This window comes from Oncorhynchus mykiss, chromosome 6 (assembly GCF_057628025.1).
Source record: "Oncorhynchus mykiss isolate SJ-2025 chromosome 6, ASM5762802v1, whole genome shotgun sequence".
NCBI classification, from domain to species: domain Eukaryota; kingdom Metazoa; phylum Chordata; class Actinopteri; order Salmoniformes; family Salmonidae; genus Oncorhynchus; species Oncorhynchus mykiss.
Window position 1 is genome coordinate 11,960,794 of NC_143027.1, and position 21,538 is coordinate 11,982,331.

Below are 21,538 nucleotides of genomic sequence, written 5' to 3' on the forward strand. Positions count from 1 at the left end.
CATGCAGTACCGTATGTAGCATACATCTATTTTAGCAAAGTGAAAGTCAACAAGAATCAAACACACACATGCAACACATAGCACTTACATGTAGACTGCACATAAAATAGAGTGAAAAACAGAGTGAGAACACAATTTGAGAACACTGGGGTCAAATACTGTACTTGTCACCCATCAAATGACACTCGACAACATGTGCATAGGGACTTCAGCAGGCTTCATCTATTGCATATTGTTGTGATGACAAAACCTCAAATTCTTATACATCAAAGCCCCAACCATTCCAAAGTCACCACAATAAATGTATTGAGTGTTTTGTGTTATGGAAGATACTGATTGTATACACTACAAGATGGCTGCCGTGGCGTCACCCAACTGGTGCTACACAGTGGTGGTGGATGACGTGAGTTTTAACCTTACTATGTGAAGAGCTTTGAGCACCTGGGAAAGCGTCATATAAATCCATTAAGTTATTATATAAATCCAATCACGTCATTATATAAATCCAATCAATTATTATACAAATCCAATCAGTTATTAAACATCCAATCAGTTACTATATCAATCCAATCAGTTATTATATAAATGCAATCAGTTATTATATACATCCAATCAATTATTATATACATCCAATCAGTTATTATATACATCAAATCAGTTATTAAACATCCAATCAGTTACTATATACATCCAATCAGTTGTTATATAAATCCAATCAGTTATTATATAAATGCAATCAGTTATTATATACATCCAATCAGTTGTTATATAAATGCAATCAGTTATATATATATATACAGTGCCTTGCGAAAGTATTCGGCCCCCTTGAACTTTGCGACCTTTTGCCACATTTCAGGCTTCAAACATAAAGATATAAAACTGTATTTTTTTGTGAAGAATCAACAACAAGTGGGACACAATCATGAAGTGGAACGACATTTATTGGATATTTCAAACTTTTTTAACAAATCAAAAACTGAAAAATTGGGCGTGCAAAATTATTCAGCCCCCTTAAGTTAATACTTTGTAGCGCCACCTTTTGCTGCGATTACAGCTGTAAGTCGCTTGGGGTATGTCTCTATCAGTTTTGCACATCGAGAGACTGACATTTTTTCCCATTCCTCCTTGCAAAACAGCTCAAGCTCAGTGAGGTTGGATGGAGAGCATTTGTGAACAGCAGTTTTCAGTTCTTTCCACAGATTCTCGATTGGATTCAGGTCTGGACTTTGACTTGGCCATTCTAACACCTGGATATGTTTATTATTGAACCATTCCATTGTAGATTTTGCTTTATGTTTTGGATCATTGTCTTGTTGGAAGACAAATCTCCGTCCCAGTCACAGGTCTTTTGCAGACTCCATCAGGTTTTCTTCCAGAATGGTCCTGTATTTGGCTCCATCCATCTTCCCATTAATTTTAACCATCTTCCCTGTCCCTGCTGAAGAAAAGCAGGCCCAAACCATGATGCTGCCACCACCATGTTTGACAGTGGGGATGGTGTGTTCAGCTGTGTTGCTTTTACGCCAAACATAACGTTTTGCATTGTTGCCAAAAAGTTTAATTTTGGTTTCATCTGACCAGAGCACCTTCTTCCACATGTTTGGTGTGTCTCCCAGGAGCTTGTGGCAAACTTTAAACTACACTTTTTATGGATATCTTTAAGAAATGGCTTTCTTCTTGCCACTCTTCCATAAAGGCCAGATTTGTGCAATATACGACTGATTGTTGTCCTATGGACAGAGTCTCCCACCTCAGCTGTAGATCTCTGCAGTTCATCCAGAGTGATCATGGGCCTCTTGGCTGCATCTCTGATCAGTCTTCTCCTTGTATGAGCTGAAAGTTTAGAGGGACAGCCAGGTCTTGGTAGATTTGCAGTGGTCTGATACTCCTTCCATTTCAATATTATCGCTTGCACAGTGCTCCTTGGGATGTTTAAAGCTTGGGAAATCTTTTTGTATCCAAATCCGGCTTTAAACTTCTTCACAACAGAATCTCGGACCTGCCTGGTGTGTTCCTTGTTCTTCATGATGCTCTCTGCACTTTTAACAGACCTCTGAGACTATCACAGTGCAGGTGCATTTATACGGAGACTTGATTACACACAGGTGGATTGTATTTATCATCATTAGTCATTTAGGTCAACATTGGATCATTCAGAGATCCTCACTGAACTTCTGGAGAGAGTTTGCAGCACTGAAAGTAAAGGGGCTGAATAATTTTGCACGCCCAATTTTTCAGTTTTTGATTTGTTAAAAAAGTTTGAAATATCCAATAAATGTCGTTCCTCTTCATGATTGTGTCCCACTTGTTGTTGATTCTTCACAAAAAAATACAGTTTTATATCTTTATGTTTGAAGCCTGAAATGTGGCAAAAGGTCGCAAAGTTCAAGGGGGCCGAATACTTTCGCAAGGCACTGTATATATCAATCAAATATTACTACCTCGATCATGTCCACCCACTCTCGGACGTTGAGGAAGCTCTTTTCACAGGTGACATCATACAGCAGGAGGACGCCATCGGCTCGTCTGAAGTAGGACTTAGCAATGCTGCGGAACCTGGGACACACACAGGGTTAAAGGTCAACACAGGACCACCCCCCGAACACAGGCTGAAATAGAGTAATTGTGGGGATTCGCCATACTGGAAAAACATTATTGCAATATTCAAACCAAAGATGCAGATAGGAGGGAACATAGCAAATTGTCCAGTGTTAAATATCAACACTGAAAGTGTGTCTGTAGACCCTTAGGATCACACTTGATGAAGTCCATAGGACCAAAAATGGACGGATGCAACAACCATGTCTCTAACAAATACAGTTATGGTTGGTAACTACAATTTATATTAGAATTTAGAATTGACACTAAGCAGTGTGTTAATTTAACACTATTGCAGTGTGTTTACGGGTCCACAGACTCCACAGTGTTGATTTAACACGCTGTGTTATTTCTTTTAACACACACACACACACACCTCTCCTGGCCTGCTGTGTCCCATAGCTGTAGTAGGGTAGGCTCTCCATCTACTACCAGACTCTTCATCTGAAAGTCCACCCCTGAGGACAAACACAAGAGTGTTCAAACACACTATTCCAAAGACCACACCACTGCTAAACATATCTCCTATAGCTGACCCAGGCAGCTAGCCATGAATACAACCCCACCACTGTGGAATACAGCTGGGTCAGTGTTGACTATGTACGCAGGTGAGAGCTAACACACCCACCCAGGGTGGCGCTGGTGTTTCCTCGAAACTCGTTCTTGCAGAGGCGGAGCAGGAAGCTGGACTTGCCCACCGCCGCGTCACCTGCCAACACCACCCGGTAGGCCTTCTCTGATGTCATATATCCCAGGTCAGCTGAGTCCTTCTCCTTTGCCTGTATGCACACACAGAGAGAGAGAGAGAGAGAGAGAGAGAGAGAGAGAGAGACAGAGAGGGAGAGAGGGAGAGAGAGACAGAGAGAGAGAGAGAGAGAGAGGACACAGAGACACAGAGATAGAGAGAGAGAGAGAGAGAGAGAGAGAGAGAGAATTAAAGGCACACCTTGACTCAGTCATGCATAGTCAACATAGTCAGCAGTTTCTCCTGAACTAAGTCAAACATTTACACTCAAGTGTTTTCTACCAAGTCTCCCTGTTAATCTCCATACTAGTGTTTTCTACCACGTCTCCCTGTTAATCTCCATACTAGTGTTTTCTACCACGTCTCCCTGTTAATCTCCATACTAGTGTTTTCTACCACGTCTCACTGTTAATCTCCATATTAGTGTTTTCCACCACGTCTCACTGTTAATCTCCATACTAGTGTTTTCTACCACGTCTCCCTGTTAATCTCCATACTAGTGTTTTCTACCACGTCTCACTGTTAATCTCCATATTAGTGTTTTCCACCACGTCTCACTGTTAATCTCCATACTAGTGTTTTCTACCAAGTCTCACTGTTAATCTCCATACTAGTGTTTTCTACCAAGTCTCACTGTTAATCTCCATACTAATGTTTTCTACCAAGTCTCCCTGTTAATCTCCATACTAGTGTTTTCTACCACGTCTCACAGTTAATCTCCATACTAGTGTTTTCTACCACGTCTCACTGTTAATCTCCATACTAGTGTTTTCTACCACGTCTCCCTGTTAATCTCCATACTAGTGTTTTCTACCAAGTCTCCCTGTTAATCTCCATACTAGTGTTTTCTACCAAGTCTCACTGTTAATCTCCATACTAGTGTTTTCTACCACGTCTCCCTGTTAATCTCCATACTAGTGTTTTCTACCACGTCTCACTGTTAATCTCCATACTAGTGTTTTCTACCACGTCTCACTGTTAATCTCCATACTAGTGTTTTCTACCACGTCTCCCTGTTAATCTCCATACTAGTGTTTTCTACCACGTCTCCCTGTTAATCTCCATACTAGTGTTTTCTACCACGTCTCCCTGTTAATCTCCATACTAGTGTTTTCTACCAAGTCTCCCTGTTAATCTCCATACTAGTGTTTTCTACCAAGTCTCACTGTTAATCTCCATACTAGTGTTTTCTACCACGTCTCCCTGTTAATCTCCATACTAGTGTTTTCTACCACGTCTCACTGTTAATCTCCATACTAGTGTTTTCTACCACGTCTCACTGTTAATCTCCATACTAGTGTTTTCTACCACGTCTCCCTGTTAATCTCCATACTAGTGTTTTCTACCACGTCTCCCTGTTAATCTCCATACTAGTGTTTTCTACCACGTCTCCCTGTTAATCTCCATACTAGTGTTTTCTACCACGTCTCCCTGTTAATCTCCATACTAGTGTTTTCTACCACGTCTCCCTGTTAATCTCCATACTAGTGTTTTCTACCACGTCTCCCTGTTAATCTCCATACTAGTGTTTTCCACCACGTCTCACTGTTAATCTCCATACTAGTGTTTTCTACCACGTCTCCCTGTTAATCTCCATACTAGTGTTTTCCACCACGTCTCACTGTTAATCTCCATACTAGTGTTTTCCACCACGTCTCCCTGTTAATCTCCATACTAGTGTTTTCCACCACGTCTCCCTGTTAATCTCCATACTAGTGTTTTCCACCACGTCTCCCTGTTAATCTCCATACTAGTGTTTTCTACCACGTCTCCCTGTTAATCTCCATACTAGTGTTTTCTACCAAGTCTCCCTGTTAATCTCCATACTAGTGTTTTCTACCAAGTCTCACTGTTAATCTCCATACTAGTGTTTTCTACCACGTCTCCCTGTTAATCTCCATACTAGTGTTTTCTACCACGTCTCACTGTTAATCTCCATACTAGTGTTTTCTACCACGTCTCACTGTTAATCTCCATACTAGTGTTTTCTACCACGTCTCCCTGTTAATCTCCATACTAGTGTTTTCTACCACGTCTCCCTGTTAATCTCCATACTAGTGTTTTCTACCACGTCTCCCTGTTAATCTCCATACTAGTGTTTTCTACCACGTCTCCCTGTTAATCTCCATACTAGTGTTTTCCACCACGTCTCACTGTTAATCTCCATACTAGTGTTTTCCACCACGTCTCCCTGTTAATCTCCATACTAGTGTTTTCTACCACGTCTCCCTGTTAATCTCCATACTAGTGTTTTCCACCACGTCTCACTGTTAATCTCCATACTAGTGTTTTCTACCATAAAGGGTCTGTTTGGGTGTCATCAAAGGTACCAAAAGTTTGAGCTCTCCTTTCCTTCCCTTTCCTCTTTTCTCCTCTCCTCTCCTTTCCTCTCTTCTCCTCTCCCCCCTTTTCTCCTCTCCTCTCCTTTTCTCTCTTCTCCTCTCCCCCCTTTTCTCCTCTCCTCTCCTTTCCTCTCTTCTCCTCTCCCCCCTTTTCTCCTCTCCTCTCCTTTCCTCTCTTCTCCTCTCCCCCCTTTTCTCCTCTCCTCTCCTTTCCTCTCTTCTCCTCTCCCCCCTTTTCTCCTCTCCTCTCCTTTTCTCTCTTCTCCTCTCCCCCCTTTTCTCCTCTCCTCTCCTTTCCTCTCTTCTCCTCTCCCCCCTTTTCTCCTCTCCTCTCCTTTCCTCTCTTCTCCTCTCCCCCCTTTTCTCCTCTCCTCTCCTTTCCTCTTCTCCTCTCCCCCCTTTTCTCCTCTCCTCTCCTTTCCTCTCTTCTCCTCTCCCCCCTTTTCTCCTCTCCTCTCCTTTTCTCTCTTCTCCTCTCCCCCCTTTTCTCCTCTCCTCTCCTTTCCTCTCTTCTCCTCTCCCCCCTTTTCTCCTCTCCTCTCCTTTCCTCTCTTCTCCTCTCCCCCCTTTTCTCCTCTCCTCTCCTTTCCTCTTCTCCTCTCCCCCCTTTTCTCCTCTCCTCTCCTTTTCTCTCTTCTCCTCTCCCCCCTTTTCTCCTCTCCTCTCCTTTCCTCTCTTCTCCTCTCCCCCCTTTTCTCCTCTCCTCTCCTTTCCTCTCTTCTCCTCTCCCCCCTTTTCTCCTCTCCTCTCCTTTCCTCTTCTCCTCTCCCCCCTTTTCTCCTCTCCTCTCCTTTCCTCTCTTCTCCTCTCCCCCCTTTTCTCCTCTCCTCTCCTTTCCTCTCTTCTCCTCTCCCCCCTTTTCTCCTCTCCTCTCCTTTCCTCTTCTCCTCTCCCCCCTTTTCTCCTCTCCTCTCCTTTCCTCTCTTCTCCTCTCCCCCCTTTTCTCCTCTCCTCTCCTTTCCTCTTCTCCTCTCCCCCCTTTTCTCCTCTCCTCTCCTTTCCTCTCTTCTCCTCTCCCCCCTTTTCTCCTCTCCTCTCCTCCCTCTCTCCCCACATGCCTTCCCTCTGTCCTGTACCTCATTGGTGATGGCGGACAGGGCTTTGCGTGTGGACGCTCCCGAGCTGTTCCGGCTGACTGGTTCCAAGGGTTTCCAGTCCAGGACAGAACCATTGTCTGATCCGAACACCATCTTGTTCCGCACCTCTGCAATCTGACACATCAACACTAGAGCATTAACGTCAGTACACAATGACAGTTATCACTCACAATATGTGTGCTTAGTATAAGTAGATGAACTGTGTAGAATGTCTATGTGTGTGTATGGTTTACGTCGTTGTCAAAGTTGTCTTCCGCCAGGCCATCTGTGATCCTGGCCACCCTCTGTCCCTCCTCCTCATCCTCGTGCCCTTTGACCTCCTGCTCAGAGTCATATCCGTAGTTGGAGCCGCGCAGCGTTGACATGCCGCTGTCTAGGCAGCTCTCGGGCAGGCTATCCACCTCGTAGCTATGTCTGCGCTGCATGCCTGGGTCGCACAGAGCCAGAGCTATGGTGTCCAGACCAGGCCTCCGACACCCCAGGGAGCCCCTACCACCACCCCCAAACAGGCCTCCCAGTGGGTCCTCGTCCTCATCAACATCCTCCACACCCGCCTGGTAGAACCTGGGGCAGGACGGACACAACATCCACACAGTCTGCTAGAAACTTAAACCTTTCCTTTCTACTGCTAAGCTCCAACAACCATGCTATAACATTTATTTACATTATATTTAACTAGGCAAGTCAGTTAAGAACAAATGCTTATTTACAATGACGGCCTACCCCGACCAAACCCAAACCCGGACGACGCTGGGCCAATTGTGCGCCGCCCTATGGGACTCCCAATCACGGCCGGTTGTGATACAGCCTGGAATCGAACCGGGGTCTGTAGTGACACTTCTAGCACTAAGATGCAATGACTCAGATGTCTGCCCCACTCGAGAGCCCAAACATTGACTGCGCAGGTCTGTCCTCCATGGACGGTTATGAGCACACTCTACAATGCAAACAGTTCAGTGCAAATTTTCCACCTGAGAATAATTTGGAATATACTTGAGTTTGAGCATACACACATTGGTATTTGGTATTTTATTAGGATCCCCACTAGCTGTTGCAAAAGCAGCAGCTACTCTTCCTGGTGTCCAACACAAAACATGAAACATGACATAATACAGAACATCAACAGACAAGAACAGCTCAAGGAAAGAACTACATACATTTTTAAAAAGGTACGTGTAGTGTCCTCTCCAGTATGAAACACCAACAGTAGCCTACATGTCAATACATCCACACAAACTATCTAGGTCAAATAGGGGAGAGGTGTTGTGCCACGAGGTGTTGCTTTATCTGTTTTTTGGAACCAGGTTTGCTGTTTATATGAGCAATATAAAATGGAAGGAAGTTCCATGTAATAAGGGCTTTATATAATACTGTACGTTTTCTTGAATTTGTTCTGGATTTGGGGACTGTGAAAAGACCCCTGGTGGCATGTCTGGTGGGGTAAGTGTGTGTGTCAGAGCTGTGTGTAAGTTGACTATACAAAGAATTTGGGATTTTCAACACATTCATGTTTCTTATAAAAAGAAGAAGTGATGCAGACAGTCTCTCCTCAACTCTTAGCCAAGAGAGACTGGCATGCATAGTATTTATATCAGCACTCTGACTACAATGCAGAACAAGACGTGCTGCTCTGTTCTGGGCCAGATGCAGCTTAACTAGGTCTTTCCTTGCAGCACTGGACCACACGACTGGACAATAATCAAGATAAGATAAAACTAGAGCCTGCAGGACTTGCTTTGTGGAGTGTGGTGTCAACAAAGCAGAGCATCTCTTTATCATGGACAGACCTCTCCCCATCTTTACAACCATTTCATCTATATGTTTTGACCATGACAGTTTATAATCTAAGGTAAAACCAAGTAATTTAGTCTCCTCAACTTGTTCAACAGCCACGCCATTCATTACCAGATTCAGCTGAGGTCTAGAACTTAAGGAAAGTGGATGTGCAGTGTGTACCTGCACAAACACGCCAGGTTGTTGCTGGTCCTGTCTTACCTGTCCAAGTATGGGGATGAGTAACAGTTGCTCCTGCTCCTCCTGCTAATGATGCTGGCTGGGGAAGCACTGCTATCACGCTGAAACACAACATCATTCTCACAACTGTCTGGTTCACTGTGTGTGTGTGTTTGTGTGTTTGTGTGTGTGTGTGTGTGTGTGTGTGTGTGTGTGTGTGTGTGTGTGTGTGCATGCATGCCTGTGTGCATGCATGTGTGTGCGTGTGTGTGTGTGTGTGTATATGTGTGTGTGTGTGTGCACTGAACCCTCTGTGTTAGTGCAGGAATGACCGTTAGATGAGAGTGTGTGAAGCTGTGTTCTGAGGTCATGAGGAAAGTGAGTCAGGCGTCAAGACTGAAATATAATGTTGATATCGTTGCCTCTCATACAGGGTTCAGATGATTAATCCAACAGACAAGCCCCCAGGACGAGCATTGAGAGATTCAACCCGACGTTCAGATCAGAGAGATGAAGGGTAGAGGAGGTTAGAAGGGGTGTGAGATGAGGGGGGGGGGCAGATTGAAAGAGAGGGATAAAGATGAGAGGCAGGGAGAGCGCGAGGGAGAGAGAGCGTGCTGGTGTTGTTACCGTGGTGATGCAGGTGTATAATCTCACCTTGTTGCTCTTGCTGAGGCTGTTCTCAAGGGACCTGAGCAGCCCATCATTACTGTCATTAAGCTTCCTGTTGGCTGCCCTATAGAGGAGGAGGAAAATAGGGAGAGTGAGAGAGGAGGAAGAGAAATAGAGGAGAGAGAGAGTGGAGGGAGAGAAAGAGGAGAGGGAGAGAAAGAGGAGAGAGAGAGAGGAGGGAGAGAAGAAGAGCAGAGAGAGAGTAGAGGGAGAGAAACAGAAGAGAGAAAGAGAGGAGGGAGAGGATGGAGAGAAAAAGAGGGAGAGAAACAGAGGAGAAAGGAAGAAGAGAGAGAGAAACAGAGAGAGACAGGAGGGATTTAGAGGGAGGGGGAGAGAGAGGAGGGAGGGAAACAGAAGAGAGAGAGGAGAGGGATAAACAGGAGAAAGAGGAGGGATGGAAGAGGATTAGAACGGGGTGATCAAAAGTACCATTGACATGTTGGCTAATAAAAACAGAAACTTTTCAATACTTTTTGAAAATAAGGTTCGTAGAGCACTATCAGTGTTCCTGTTTGTGTGTCAGAGGAGCACTATCAGTGTTCCTGTTTGTGTGTCAGAGGAGCACTATCAGTGTTCCTGTTTGTGTCAGAGGAGCACTATCAGTGTTCCTGTTTGTGTGTCAGAGGAGCACTATCAGTGTTCCTGTTTGTGTGTCAGAGGAGCACTATCAGTGGTCCTGTTTGTGTGTCAGAGGAGCACTATCAGTGTTCCTGTTTGTGTGTCAGAGGAGCACTATCAGTGTTCCTGTTTGTGTCAGAGGAGCACTATCAGTGTTCCTGTTTGTGTGTCAGAGGAGCACTATCAGTGGTCCTGTTTGTGTGTCAGAGGAGCACTATCAGTGTTCCTGTTTGTGTCAGAGGAGCACTATCAGTGTTCCTGTTTGTGTGTCAGAGGAGCACTATCAGTGTTCCTGTTTGTGTGTCAGAGGAGCACTATCAGTGTTCCTGTTTGTGTGTCAGTGGAGCACTATCAGTGTTCCTGTTTGTGTCAGAGGAGCACTATCAGTGTTCCTGTTTGTGTGTCAGAGGAGCACTATCAGTGTTCCTGTTTGTGTGTCAGAGGAGCACTATCAGTGTTCCTGTTTGTGTGTCAGAGGAGCACTATCAGTGTTCCTGTTTGTGTGTCAGAGGAGCACTATCAGTGTTCCTGTTTGTGTGTCAGAGGAGCACTATCAGTGTTCCTGTTTGTGTGTCAGAGGAGCACTATCAGTGGTCCTGTTTGTGTGTCAGAGGAGCACTATCAGTGTTCCTGTTTGTGTCAGAGGAGCACTATCAGTGTTCCTGTTTGTGTGTCAGAGGAGCACTATCAGTGTTCCTGTTTGTGTGTCAGTGGAGCACTATCAGTGTTCCTGTTTGTGTGTCAGAGGAGCACTATCAGTGTTCCTGTTTGTGTGTCAGAGGAGCACTATCAGTGTTCCTGTTTGTGTCAGAGGAGCACTATCAGTGTTCCTGTTTGTGTGTCAGAGGAGCACTATCAGTGGTCCTGTTTGTGTGTCAGAGGAGCACTATCAGTGTTCCTGTTTGTGTGTCAGAGGAGCACTATCAGTGTTCCTGTTTGTGTGTCAGAGGAGCACTATCAGTGTTCCTGTTTGTGTGTCAGTGGAGCACTATCAGTGTTCCTGTTTGTGTGTCAGTGGAGCACTATCAGTGTTCCTGTTTGTGTCAGAGGAGCACTATCAGTGTTCCTGTTTGTGTGTCAGAGGAGCACTATCAGTGTTCCTGTTTGTGTGTCAGAGGAGCACTATCAGTGTTCCTGTTTGTGTGTCAGAGGAGCACTATCAGTGTTCCTGTTTGTGTGTCAGAGGAGCACTATCAGTGTTCCTGTTTGTGTGTCAGAGGAGCACTATCAGTGTTCCTGTTTGTGTGTCAGAGGAGCACTATCAGTGTTCCTGTTTGTGTGTCAGAGGAGCACTATCAGTGTTCCTGTTTGTGTGTCAGAGGAGCACTATCAGTGGTCCTGTTTGTGTGTCAGAGGAGCACTATCAGTGTTCCTGTTTGTGTCAGAGGAGCACTATCAGTGTTCCTGTTTGTGTGTCAGAGGAGCACTATCAGTGTTCCTGTTTGTGTGTCAGTGGAGCACTATCAGTGTTCCTGTTTGTGTGTCAGAGGAGCACTATCAGTGTTCCTGTTTGTGTGTCAGAGGAGCACTATCAGTGTTCCTGTTTGTGTCAGAGGAGCACTATCAGTGTTCCTGTTTGTGTGTCAGAGGAGCACTATCAGTGGTCCTGTTTGTGTGTCAGAGGAGCACTATCAGTGTTCCTGTTTGTGTGTCAGAGGAGCACTATCAGTGTTCCTGTTTGTGTGTCAGAGGAGCACTATCAGTGTTCCTGTTTGTGTGTCAGTGGAGCACTATCAGTGTTCCTGTTTGTGTGTCAGTGGAGCACTATCAGTGTTCCTGTTTGTGTCAGAGGAGCACTATCAGTGTTCCTGTTTGTGTGTCAGTGGAGCACTATCAGTGTTCCTGTTTGTGTCAGAGGAGCACTATCAGTGTTCCTGTTTGTGTGTCAGAGGAGCACTATCAGTGTTCCTGTTTGTGTGTCAGAGGAGCACTATCAGTGTTCCTGTTTGTGTCAGAGGAGCACTATCAGTGTTCCTGTTTGTGTGTCAGTGGAGCACTATCAGTGTTCCTGTTTGTGTCAGAGGAGCACTATCAGTGTTCCTGTTTGTGTGTCAGTGGAGCACTATCAGTGTTCCTGTTTGTGTCAGAGGAGCACTATCAGTGTTCCTGTTTGTGTGTCAGAGGAGCACTATCAGTGTTCCTGTTTGTGTGTCAGAGGAGCACTATCAGTGTTCCTGTTTGTGTGTCAGAGGAGCACTATCAGTGTTCCTGTTTGTGTGTCAGAGGAGCACTATCAGTGTTCCTGTTTGTGTGTCAGAGGAGCACTATCAGTGGTCCTGTTTGTGTGTCAGAGGAGCACTATCAGTGTTCCTGTTTGTGTGTCAGAGGAGCACTATCAGTGTTCCTGTTTGTGTGTCAGTGGAGCACTATCAGTGGTCCTGTTTGTGTGTCAGAGGAGCACTATCAGTGGTCCTGTTTGTGTGTCAGAGGAGCACTATCAGTGTTCCTGTTTGTGTGTCAGAGGAGCACTATCAGTGTTCCTGTTTGTGTGTCAGAGGAGCACTATCAGTGTTCCTGTTTGTGTGTCAGAGGAGCACTATCAGTGGTCCTGTTTGTGTGTCAGAGGAGCACTATCAGTGTTCCTGTTTGTGTGTCAGAGGAGCACTATCAGTGTTCCTGTTTGTGTGTCAGAGGAGCACTATCAGTGTTCCTGTTTGTGTGTCAGAGGAGCACTATCAGTGTTCCTGTTTGTGTGTCAGTGGAGCACTATCAGTGTTCCTGTTTGTGTGTCAGTGGAGCACTATCAGTGTTCCTGTTTGTGTGTCAGAGGAGCACTATCAGTGGTCCTGTTTGTGTGTCAGAGGAGCACTATCAGTGTTCCTGTTTGTGTGTCAGAGGAGCACTATCAGTGTTCCTGTTTGTGTGTCAGAGGAGCACTATCAGTGTTCCTGTTTGTGTGTCAGAGGAGCACTATCAGTGTTCCTGTTTGTGTGTCAGTGGAGCACTATCAGTGTTCCTGTTTGTGTGTCAGTGGAGCACTATCAGTGTTCCTGTTTGTGTGTCAGTGGAGCACTATCAGTGTTCCTGTTTGTGTCAGAGGAGCACTATCAGTGTTCCTGTTTGTGTGTCAGAGGAGCACTATCAGTGTTCCTGTTTGTGTCAGAGGAGCACTATCAGTGTTCCTGTTTGTGTGTCAGAGGAGCACTATCAGTGTTCCTGTTTGTGTGTCAGTGGAGCACTATCAGTGTTCCTGTTTGCATGCCAGGCGAGCACTGTGATTGGTCAGTGTTCCTGTTTGTGTGTCAGGCAAGCACTGTGATTGGTCAGACTTACTGTAGGATCTCTATCTGTCGCTCCAGGTTATCCCTCTCATCAGAGAACTCTCTCATCATCGCCTCGTATCTGCACATACATAGTTACTCACAACTTACACATATACTCTCATAACACGTATTACATACACTGTTATAACACTACATAAACACTCAAAGCACATACATAAACTCTCATAACACATACTACATAAACTCTCATAACACCTACAGTACTACAGAAACTCTCATAACACATACTACATAAACTCTCATAACACCTACAGTACTACATAAACTCTCATAACACATACTACATAAACTCTCATAACACCTACAGTACTACAGAAACTCTCATAACACATACTACATAAACTCTCATAACACCTACAGTACTACATAAACTCTCATAACACATACTACATAAACTCTCATAACACATACAGTACTACAGAAACTCTCATAACACATACAGTACTACATAAACTCTCATAACACCTACAGTACTACAGAAACTCTCGTAACACATACAGTACTACAGAAACTCTCATAACACCTACAGTACTACAGAAACTCTACTAACACATACTACATAAACTCTCATAACACCTACAGTACTACATAAACTCTCATAACACATACTACATAAACTCTCATAACACCTACAGTACTACAGAAACTCTCATAACAACTACAGTACTACAGAAACTCTCATAACACACACTCTCATAACACATACAGTACTACAGAAACTCTCATAACACCTACAGTACTACAGAAACTCTCATAACACCTACAGTGCTACATAAACTCTCATAACACATACTACATAAACTCTCATAACACATACAGTACTACATACTCTCATAACACCTACAGTACTACAGAAACTCTCATAACACCTACAGAACTACAGAAACTATCATAACACAAACTCTCATAACACATACAGTACTACATAAACTCTCATAACACATACAGTACTACATAAACTCTCATAACACATACAGTACTACATAAACTCTCATAACACCTACAGAACTACAGAAACTATCATAACACAAACTCTCATAACACATACAGTACTACATAAACTCTCATAACACATACAGTACAACATAAACTCTCATAACACATACAGTACTACATAAACTCTCATAACACCTACAGTACTACAGAAACTCTCATAACACCTACAGTACTACATAAACTCTCATAACACATACAGTACTACAGAAACTCTCATAACACATAAACTCTCATAACACATACAGTACAACATAAACTCTCATAACACATACAGTACTACATAAACTCTCATAACACATACAGTACTACATAAACTCTCATAACACATACAGTACTACATAAACTCTCAAAACACATACAGTACTACAGAAACTCTCATAACACATACATTTTCATAACACATACAGTACTACATAAACTCTCATAACACATACAGTACTACATACTCTCAAAACACCTACAGTACTACATAAACTCTCATAACACCTACAGTACTACATAAACTCTCATAACACATACAGTACTACATAAACTCTCATAACACCTACAGTACTACATAAACTCCCATAACACCTACAGTACTAAATAAACTCTCATAACACATAAACTCTCATAACACATACAGTACTACATAAACTCTCATAACACATACAGCACTACATAAACTCTCATAACACCTACAGAACTACAGAAACTATCATAACACAAACTCTCATAACACATACAGTACTACATAAACTCTCATAACACATACAGTACAACATAAACTCTCATAACACCTACAGTACTACAGAAACTCTCATAACACCTACAGTACTACATAAACTCTCATAACACATACAGTACTACAGAAACTCTCATAACACATAAACTCTCATAACACATACAGTACAACATAAACTCTCATAACACATACAGTACTACATAAACTCTCATAACACATACAGTACTACATAAACTCTCATAACACATACAGTACTACATAAACTCTCATAACACATACAGTACTACATAAACTCTCATAACACATACAGTACTACAGAAACTCTCATAACACATACAGTACTACATAAACTCTCATAACACCTACAGTACTACATAAACTCTCATAACACCTACAGTACTACAGAAACTCTCATAACACATACAGTACTACATAAACTCTCATAACACCTACAGTACTACATAAACTCTCATAACACATAAACTCTCATAACACATACAGTACTACATAAACTCTCATAAAACATACAGTACTACATAAACTCTCATAACACATACAGTACAACATAAACTCTCATAACACCTACAGTACTACATAAACTCTCATAACACCTACAGTACTACAGAAACTCTCATAACACATACAGTACTACAGAAACTATCATAACACATACATTTTCATAACACATACAGTACTACATAAACTCTCATAACACATACAGTACTACAGAAACTGTCATAACACCTACAGTACTACAGAAACTCTCATAACACATACAGTACTACAGAAACTCTCATAACAAACTCTCATAACACATTCAGTACAACATAAACTCTCATAACACATACAGTACTACATAAACTCTCATAACACCTACAGTACTACATAAACTCTCATAACACCTACAGTACTACAGAAACTCTCATAACACATACAGTACTACAGAAACTCTCATAACACATACAGTACTACAGAAACTCTCATAACACATACAGTACTACATAAACTCTCATAACACATACAGTACTACAGAAACTCTCATAACACATACATTTTCATAACACATACAGTACAACATAAACTCTCATAACACATACAGTACTACATAAACTCTCATAACACCTACAGTACTACAGAAACTCTCATAACACATACAGTACTACAGAAACTCTGATAACAAACTTTCATAACACATACAGTACTACATAAACTCTCATAACACATACAGTACTACATAAACTCTCATAACACATACAGTACTACATAAACTCTCATAACACATACAGTACTACAGAAACTCTCATAACACATAAACTCTCATAACACATACAGTACTACATAAACTCTCATAACACATACAGTACCACAGAGACTCTCATAACACATAAACTCTCATAACACATACAGTACTACATAAACTCTCATAACACATACAGTACTACATAAACTCTCATAACACATACAGTACTACATAAACTCTCATAACACATACAGTACTACATAAACTCTCATAACACATACAGTACTACATAAACTCTCATAACACATACAGTACTACATAAACTCTCATAACACATACAGTACTACATAAACTCTCATAACACATACAGTACTACAGAAACTCTCATAACACCTACAGTACTACAGAAACTCTCATAACACATACAGTACTACATAAACTCTCATAACACATACAGTACTACATAAACTCTCATAACACATACAGTACTACATACTCTCATAACACATACAGTACTACAGAAACTCTCATAACACCTACAGTACTACAGAAACTCATAACACATACAGTACTACATAAACTCTCATAACACATACAGTACTACATAAACTCTCATAACACATACAGTACTACAGAAACTCTCATAACACCTACAGTACTACAGAAACTCTCATAACACCTACAGTACTACAGAAACTCTCATAACACATACAGTACTACAGAAACTCTCATAACACCTACAGTACTACAGAAACTCATAACACATACAGTACTACATAAACTCTCATAACACATACAGTACTACAGAAACTCTCATAACACATACAGTACTACAGAAACTCTCATAACACCTACAGTACTACAGAAACTCTCATAACACCTACAGTACTACAGAAACTCTCATAACACCTACAGTGCCTATAGAAAGTCGACACCACTTTGAACTTTTTTCCCCTTTTTTGCATTACAAAGTGGGATTTAAATAAATGTAATTGTTAATTTTTTCCCGATTTATCTACACAAAATACTCCATAATGTAAGTGTGAAAAGACAATTCTACAAATGTTTACAAATAAATAAAATAAAAAACAAAAATATAGTCGTTACATTAGTTTTCAACCCCTTTGTTTAGGCCGGCCTAAATGAGTTCAGAAGAAACAGGTTGCTTTACAAATCACATAATAAAGTGATATGGAAGTTATAATAGGGGTTGACATGATTTTAGAATATTACCCCTTCCTCTGTCCCTCATACATATAACATCTGTAAGGTCCCATTAGTCAAGTACTGAATATTACCCCTTCCTCTGTCCCCCATACATATAACATCTGTAAGGTCCCATTAGTCAAGTACTGAATATTATCCCTTCCTCTGTCCCCCATACATATAACATCTGTAAGGTCCCATTAGTCAAGTACTGAATATTACCCCTTCCTCTGTCCCCCATACACATAACATCTGTAAGGTCCCATTAGTCAAGTACTGAATATTATCCCTTCCTCTGTCCCCCATACATATAACATCTGTAAGGTCCCATTAGTCAAGTACTGAATATTACCCCTTCCTCTGTCCCCCATACATATAACATCTGTAAGGTCCCATTAGTCAAGTACTGAATATTACCCCTTCCTCTGTCCCCCATACACATAACATCTGTAAGGTCCCATTAGTCAAGTACTGAATATTACACCTTCCTCTGTCCCCCATACATATGAACCCCGTACATATGAACCCCGTGATATGCAGCTGTTCAGGGAAGCTAGAAACCATTATACACAGGCAGTTAGAAAAGCCAAGGCTAGCTTTTTCAAGCAGAAATTTGCTTCTTGCAACACTAACTCAAAAAAGTTCTGGGACACTGTAAAGTCCATGGAGAATAAGAACACCTCCTCCCAGCTGCCCACTGCACTGAAGATAGGAAACACTGTCACCACTGATAAATCCACCATAATTGAAAATTTCAATAAGCATTTTTCTACTGCTGGCCATGCTTTCCACCTGGCTACTCCTACCCCTGTCAACAGCACTGCACCCCCAACAGCAACTCGCCCAAGCCTTCCCCATTTCTCCTTCTCCCAAATCCATTCAGCTGATGTTCTGAAAGAGCTGCAAAATCTGGACCCCTACAAATCAGCCGGGCTAGACAATCTGGACCCTTTCTTTCTAAAATTATCTGCCGAAATTGTTGCCACCCCTATTACTAGCCTGTTCAACCTCTCTTTCGTGTCGTCTGAGATTCCCAAAGATTGGAAAGCAGCTGCGGTCATCCCCCTCTTCAAAGGGGGGGACACTCTTGACCCAAACTGCTACAGACCTATATCTATCCTACCATGCCTTTCTAAGGTCTTCGAAAGCCAAGTCAACAAACAGATTACCGACCATTTTGAATCTCACCATACCTTCTCTGCTATGCAATCTGGTTTCAGAGCTGGTCATGGGTGCACCTCAGCCACGCTCAAGGTCCTAAACGATATCTTAACCGCCATCGATAAGAAACATTACTGTGCAGCCGTATTCATTGATCTGGCCAAGGCTTTCGACTCTGTCAATCACCACATCCTCATCGGCAGACTCAACAGCCTTGGTTTCTCAAATGATTGCCTCGCCTGGTTCACCAACTACTTCTCTGATAGAGTTCAGTGTGTCAAATCTGAGGGTCTGTTGTCCGGACCTCTGGCAGTCTCTATGGGGGTGCCACAGGGTTCAATTCTTGGACCGACTCTCTTCTCTGTATACATCAATGAGGTCGCTCTTGCTGCTGGTGAGTCTCTGATCCACCTCTACGCAGACGACACCATTCTGTATACTTCCGGCCCTTCTTTGGACACTGTGTTAACAACCCTCCAGGCAAGCTTCAATGCCATACAACTCTCCTTCCGTGGCCTCCAACTGCTCTTAAATACAAGTAAAACTAAATGCATGCTCTTCAACCGATCACTACCTGCACCTACCCGCCTGTCCAACATCACTACTCTGGACGGCTCTGACTTAGAATACGTGGACAACTACAAATACTTAGGTGTCTGGTTAGACTGTAAACTCTCCTTCCAGACCCATATCAAACATCTCCAATCCAAAGTTAAATCTAGAATTGGCTTCCTATTTCGCAACAAAGCATCCTTCACTCATGCTGCCAAACATACCCTTGTAAAACTGACCATCCTACCAATCCTCGACTTTGGCGATGTAATTTACAAAATAGCCTCCAATACCCTACTCAACAAACTGGATGCAGTCTATCACAGTGCAATCCGTTTTGTCACCAAAGCCCCATACACTACCCACCATTGCGACCTGTACGCTCTCGTTGGCTGGCCCTCGCTTCATACTCGTCGCCAAACCCACTGGCTCCATGTCATCTACAAGACCCTGCTAGGTAAAGTCCCCCCTTATCTCAGCTCGCTGGTCACCATAGCATCTCCCACCTGTAGCACACGCTCCAGCAGGTATATCTCTCTAGTCACCCCCAAAACCAATTCTTTCTTTGGCCGCCTCTCTTTCCAGTTCTCTGCTGCCAATGACTGGAACGAACTACAAAAATCTCTGAAACTGGAAACACTTATCTCCCTCACTAGCTTTAAGCACCAACTGTCAGAGCAGCTCACAGATTACTGCACCTGTACATAGCCCACATATAATTTAGCCCTATCAACTACCTCTTTCCCAACTGTATTTAATTTATTTATTTATTTTGCTCCTTTGCACCCCATTATTTTTATTTCTACTTTGCACATTCTTCCATTGCAAAACTACCATTCCAGTGTTTTACTTGCTATATTGTATTTACCTTGCCACCAAGGCCTTTTTTTGCCTTTACCTCCCTTCTCACCTCATTTGCTCACATTGTATATAGACTTGTTTATACTTTATTATTGACTGTATGTTTGTTTTACTCCATGTGTAACTCTGTGTTGTTGTATCTGTCGAACTGCTTTGCTTTATCTTGGCCAGGTCGCAATTGTAAATGAGAACTTGTTCTCAACTTGCCTACCTGGTTAAATAAAGGTAAAATAAAAAATAAATAAAAAAATAAATACATATAACATCTGTAAGGTCCCATTAGTCAAGTACTGAATATTACCCCTTCCTCTGTCCCCCATACACATAACATCTGTAAGGTCCCATTAGTCAAGTACTGAATATTACCCCTTCCTCTGTCCCCCATACACATAACATCTGTAAGGTCCCATTAGTCAAGTACTGAATATTACACCTTCCTCTGTCCCCCATACATATAACATCTGTAAGGTCCCATTAGTCAAGTACTGAATATTACCCCTTCCTCTGTCCCCCATACATATAACATCTGTAAGGTCCCATTAGTCAAGTACTGAATATTACCCCTTCCTCTGTCCCCCATACACATAACATCTGTAAGGTCCCATTAGTCAACTACTGAATATTACCCCTTCCTCTGTCCCCCATACATATAACATCTGTAAGGTCCCATTAGTCAAGTACTGAATATTACCCCTTCCTCTGTCCCCCATACACATAACATCTGTAAGGTCCCATTAGTCAAGTACTGAATATTACCCCTTCCTCTGTCCCCCATACACATAACATCTGTAAGGTCCCATTAGTCAAGTACTGAATATTACACCTTCCTCTGTCCCCCATACATATAACATCTGTAAGGTCCCATTAGTCAACTACTGAATATTACCCCTTCCTCTGTCCCCCATACATATAACATCTGTAAGGTCCCATTAGTCAACTACTGAATATTACCCCTTCCTCTGTCCCCCATACACATAACATCTGTAAGGTCCCATTAGTCAACTACTGAATATTACACCTTCCTCTGTCCCCCATACATATAACATCTGTAAGGTCCCATTAGTCAAGTACTGAATATTACCCCTTCCTCTGTCCCCCATACATATAACATCTGTAAGGTCCCATTAGTCAAGTACTGAATATTACCCCTTCCTCTGTCCCCCATACATATAACATCTGTAAGGTCCCATTAGTCAAGTACTGAATATTACCCCTTCCTCTGTCCCCCATACATATAACATCTGTAAGGTCCCATTAGTCAAGTACTGAATATTACACCTTCCTCTGTCCCCCATACATATAACATCTGTAAGGTCCCATTAGTCAACTACTGAATATTACCCCTTCCTCTGTCCCCCATACATATAACATCTGTAAGGTCCCATTAGTCAAGTACTGAATATTACCCCTTCCTCTGTCCCCCATACACATAACATCTGTAAGGTCCCATTAGTCAACTACTGAATATTACCCCTTCCTCTGTCCC

At 42.5% G+C, this 21,538-nt stretch overlaps 1 protein-coding gene across 1 annotated transcript in view; it reads right to left on the reverse strand.

Annotated features, from left to right (window-relative positions):
- Positions 1-21,538, reverse strand: part of rasef (RAS and EF-hand domain containing) — a 47,736-nt gene that overhangs the window by 10,303 nt on the left and 15,895 nt on the right. Inside the window, exons 7-14 of the mRNA XM_036979416.2 lie at positions 13,302-13,370; positions 9,393-9,471; positions 8,778-8,857; positions 7,016-7,346; positions 6,762-6,896; positions 3,227-3,377; positions 2,975-3,056; positions 2,442-2,556 (exon numbers count right to left, since the gene is read on the reverse strand). Coding sequence (XP_036835311.2) covers positions 2,442-2,556; positions 2,975-3,056; positions 3,227-3,377; positions 6,762-6,896; positions 7,016-7,346; positions 8,778-8,857; positions 9,393-9,471; positions 13,302-13,370 — 1,042 coding nt within the window. The remainder of the gene's footprint in view (positions 1-2,441; positions 2,557-2,974; positions 3,057-3,226; positions 3,378-6,761; positions 6,897-7,015; positions 7,347-8,777; positions 8,858-9,392; positions 9,472-13,301; positions 13,371-21,538) is intronic.